Source organism: Cetorhinus maximus, chromosome 10 (assembly GCF_964194155.1).
Source record: "Cetorhinus maximus chromosome 10, sCetMax3.hap1.1, whole genome shotgun sequence".
NCBI lineage: Eukaryota > Metazoa > Chordata > Chondrichthyes > Lamniformes > Cetorhinidae > Cetorhinus > Cetorhinus maximus.
The window spans coordinates 129,979,241-129,984,141 of NC_135888.1; the positions used below are offsets into that span (position 1 = coordinate 129,979,241).

General features: G+C 49.9%; 1 protein-coding gene across 1 annotated transcript; it reads left to right on the forward strand.

The window, feature by feature from the left end:
• The first annotated feature begins 1,785 nt into the window (after positions 1–1,785).
• Positions 1,786–4,697, forward strand: znhit2 (zinc finger, HIT-type containing 2). Its single transcript, XM_078551137.1, has 2 exons — positions 1,786–2,290; positions 3,854–4,697. Exons 1-2 carry the CDS (start codon positions 1,820–1,822, stop codon positions 4,640–4,642), a joined length of 1,260 nt encoding a protein of 419 aa, XP_078407263.1. The 5' UTR covers positions 1,786–1,819; the 3' UTR covers positions 4,643–4,697.
• The last annotated feature ends 204 nt before the right edge of the window (positions 4,698–4,901 follow it).

Sequence of the window (4,901 nt, forward strand, 5' to 3'; positions counted from 1 at the left end):
ACAGTTACTTAAGCTCACAAGATTACAATTGTTAGTCTTCCAAAACATTACCCCAAAAACACTCTACTTGGTCAAACCCACAAGTGAACACCTTCCAGGCAACAATCCCTTATAGGTGTCTACTATGAAATCCAGTAATATTACACAAGGCAAACTGCTATAGCTTCAATAAAGGCATACCAAATGACCTTTATCCTCTCCCACTCTGTGGTGAAATCCACTTCAGAATAAAACTGCTGCAGCCCAAGACTTTTCTGGCTTGACTGGATGGGTGATTCAAACTGCATCCTCTACCAGCCCAGAGCTCGTTATATCCAGTCATCTCTAGCTCAACAGTTACTCACAGTATCTCTAATATACCTTTTTTCCCTTTCATCTCCATTCCATTGTTCTTGCACCTCTTTGAAAATCAAACCCTTCCAAATATAAGATCTTTCATGTTCCATCTTGTCTTTGCAAAATATATCCCCACTACTGTTTACCTAGGGAACTCCTGTAAGATGCAAACGTTTCATGTCATCTCTGACTCCCCTTTGATTTTCAAACTCAATTTATCTAAAAATATAAATGTTAGATCTAACTCAAACTTAACATCTGTATCCCTTTCATATTTCCAACCCTCAGACAACCTGACTTCTATCAAACTCTGCCCAGCTTAATTAAAATCACACAAGCACACACAGACATCCAGTCTTCTTTACAGAATAACACCATATTTCCTAAACTATTAAAAAATCCATTCTCACAAATGCCAATGCTCAGAGTCATTATGACAGAGGATACCATTCGACCCATTGAGTTCAAGCCAGCCCTCTGTTTAGCAATTGTCACTCCCATTTTATGCATCTTCCCTCTAGTTCTTTTACCAATTACCTTGAATTTGTGCCCTATGGTTACTGACTGTCAGTGGAAACAGTTTCTCCTAATTTGCTCTTTTAAAACCCTTCAAGATTTTGAACTGTTGTATCATATCTCTAAGAGCAGAGGTTAAGAACAGTCCCAGCTTCTGTATTTTTGTTTTGTGAACATGGCAGCAACCCAGTCACACCCCTACTGCTCAGAATATAAAACAAAAACAAAAATACCTGGAAAAACTCAGCAGGTCTGACAGCATCTGCGGAGAGGAACACAGTTAACGTTTCGAGTCCATATGACTTCAACAGAACTAAGGAAAAATAGAAGAGAGGTGAAATATAAGCTGGTTTAAGGGAGGTGGGGGGGGACAGGTAAAGCTGGATAGAGGGCTAATGATAGGTGGAGATTGCCAAAAGATGTCATAGACATCCCCCTACCCCACTAGGGCTATCTGTACCTTGCTCGTCCTGCTTTCTAGCCTTAATGTCACCTATTAGCATATTTCTTAGCTAAGATCACCACCGTCAACACCTCTTTGTCCTTTTGTCTATGACATCTTTTGGTTATCTCCAACTATCACTGGCCCTCTATCCAGCTCTACCTGTCCCACCCCACCGCCCCCCTAAAGCAGCTTATATTTCACCTCTTTTCTATTTTTCCTTAGTTCTGTTGAAGAGTCATACGGACTCGAAACGTTAACTGTGTTCCTCTCCGCAGATGCTGTCAGACCTGCTAAGTTTTTCCAGGTATTTTTGTTTTTGATTTCCAGCATCTGCAGTTTTTTGCTTTGCTCAGAGTGTAACCTCTGTAAGCCTCAGGGTATAACTGCCCAGGGCCCCGCCCCTTTATTGCGGATTACGGCACTGTCGTGAATGTGAAGTTCCCCTATTCCGAGAGTGGGAGGGATGCTGTCGCAAACGAGAGGCGACGCTGGTTTACGACAGCGGCGCCGGGACAAGGCGAGATGTCGCTGCCCCCGCCGGCCCCGGAACGCGAGGCCGAGGCTTGCGGCCTGTGCTCAGGCAGCGGGCCCAGGGCCGCCGCCCGCTACACCTGCCCCCGCTGCAACGTGCCCTTTTGCTCGCTGCCCTGTTACCGCGGCTCGCGGCACCGGCTCTGCGCCGAGAGTTTCTACCGGGAGGCGGTGTTGGGCGAACTGCGGGCGGAGGCCCGGGCCGGAGGCGCCGAGGGGCGGCGGGACCTGCGGGAAAGCCTGAGGCGGCTGCGGGATGCCGAGGCCCAGCAGCCGGAGCCAAGCCTAGGCCTGGACACCCAGGGCGCCCCGGCCCGCCGGCTCTGGGAGGCCCTGACCGAGCAGCAGCGCCGCGACTTCCAGCGGCTCCTGGAAAGCGGCGAGGCCGCGGCCTGGATCAAGGAGTGGCGGCCGTGGTGGGAGCGGCGCCCCGCCGGCCCCGTACAGGAGCTGGAGCCCGGGGTGAGAGCGAGCGCCGCCTGTGGCTGGGAGGGGAAACTGCAGCTCCGTATTCGGATTGGATTGGGTTGGGTTGGGTTGGGTTGGGAGCTAGGGGTGGGTGGGCTAGAATGTGGTGCTTGGGATTGCGCGGGGGGCTAGGGATGCTGTGTGGGATGCGGGGGAGGTGGGTGTGGGGATGGGGTGCTGGGGGAGGGGTGCTCTTTCCCTGGGAGAAGAGGGGGTCCACTGGGTCTAACCCTAGGGGGGACCCTCTGGGAGTGGAGTCCAGCTTCCAGAAGATATTCGCTAAGATGATTTGGGGGACTTTACTGATGAAGATAAACCGTGGCTGTTTTAGAGCATGAAATTGGAGTGAGCACCCTCAAAGAGAGGGCACAGTGGAGATGGGCCGAATGGTCTCCTCTTCGGCTTTAAACTCCAGGACCCAATCCTCAATGAAATTCCATCCTGTTCTGCGCTGAGTTAACTGACCTCAGTGAAATCATTTTTAATCATCTTCAGTGTCCCTGGCCTAAGGGGCAGGAGGCAAAACTAAAAATACCACCCAGAGCTCATGCTCCCACCCATGTTCTTGCTGGAAGCTGCTGTTATATATGTGGGACATGAGAGTACATGTGGTGCCTGGTTGTCAAGGAGTTTGCTGACACTCAGTGTCCATACCCGCCAGGAATGGCGACATACCAAGAGAATTTCCCGCCTTCCCTTGAAAATAACGGGATCCTTTAGATCCACCTGAGAGAGTTGATGGCACCTCCGTTTACATCTCATCCAAAAGTTAAAACTTCTTACAGTGCAGTGTTCCCACAGTACTGCCCCCTGACAATGAAACACTCGCTCAGTGCTACCACTCTGACAGTCCAACACTTGCTCAGTACTAGCCCTCCTCTTGTGGCACAGTGACTGTGTCCCTAGTTCTGGGCCAGAGGCTCTGGGCCCAAGGCCCCACCAGGACTTGTTGGTCACGGAAGGAGTGTTCATGACACAGCCAACGTGCTGAGCATCACTCTGTGGATCTTTCCACCACTTCCTTTATTATTCCCGAAACTGGTCCTCTGACAGTGCAATGCTTTGTCAGTACTGCCATTCTGACTGTGCAGCGCTCCCTCAGTACTGACTCTCCAACAGTGAGGTGTTCCCTCAGTACTGACCTTCTGATGGTGCAGCAATCCCTCAGCACTGGCCCTCTGATGGTGCAGCAATCCCTCAAAACTGCCTCACTAATAGTGGAGCGTTCCCTCAGTACTGCCCCTCTCTCAGTGCAGTGCTCCTTCAGTACACCTCACTGTCAGCCTCAATTTTGGCCTCGAGTTCAATTCTCCCTCTTACCTGCACAACAACCCAGAAGTTCTGTGCAGTTGCTCAAAGCATTTAAAGGGCCCACACAGTTAAATGAATAGGCTGCGCACAGCAAAGAGGGAATGTTGCTCAAGTCTCTGGAGTGAAACTTGAATCCACAAACTTATCGCTCAGAGCTGAGAGTGCTATTGCTGAACCACACCACTGGGAATCAATGACATTTAACACTTTATTAATATAAACTAATCCGTCTTATTTTCTTCAAAGGGGCTGGAAGAAGATCAAACAAGTGAGAGGATAAAAGAACCCCAGCCTGTGGTTGATGTTGAGGGTACTGAGAGCCAGAATGATTCAGAACAGGACAGGTTGAGCGGAGAAACCGAAAGAGCAACAACCTGGGAGCACGATGATTCTATTCCTGCGATTTGCAGGAACATTGTCCCTTTGCTGAGTTTGTGCTCAAAGCCCTCTCCCCTGATCCAGTACAGTGTGGTGAACGTTCTCTATGCCTACGCATTCTCCATGAAACTCATTAATGGGGACTTATCAGGGGAAATGAGGGATGAGTTTATTGAAGCCACAATGACAATCTCCGAGGCCCTGAAGGGCAATCGTGTTTTCATGTCCACTGCTGAGGCTCTGCAGGCTGGGGTTGAGGCTGTGCGGAGCAGCCCCTACTCCTCCAACCCCTTCGAAGCGGTGAATACAATCAAGGACACATGTGTCCTCCTATCTGGGGGGAGCGGGCCACCGAGCGGTCAATACACCCTGGCTGCAATCTCCCACCTCAGCCGCACCCTTGGAAAAGCCAAGCGATACCGACACAAGGAAGATCCCGATCATTTCCGGGCTCGGAAGAAATGCGCTTTCCTTCTGTCCTGGGTGAATGAACATCAGCATTCTCTAATGTATCTCTGCTTGGAGGTGCAGAAGGAGTACGAGAACACCTTTGATACCTTAGCCCAAGTGGAGGAAGCCAAATCAAACCTGGAAAAAGCCTGGGGAGGAAAACGACCCCCGGGGAAGAAAGTGTTAATCGAAGAACTAACTCCCTGACTTCATTAATCACTCCCATTCCCCATTGATTATTTAATAAAGATTCAGGATCAAATTACCGACTGGTATTATTCCAAGGGAGTTGGGGCCAAGTTTGAGCAGTCTGTTGGGCAGTGCCAGCAGTCACTTAAAGAAATTGCATTTCTATAGCACCTTTCGCAACCTCAGAACGTCCCAAAGTGCTTTACAGTCAAGTACTTTTTGAAGTGTACTCATTGTTGTAAGGAGCTTGGCAGCCAATTTGTGCGCAGCAAACTCC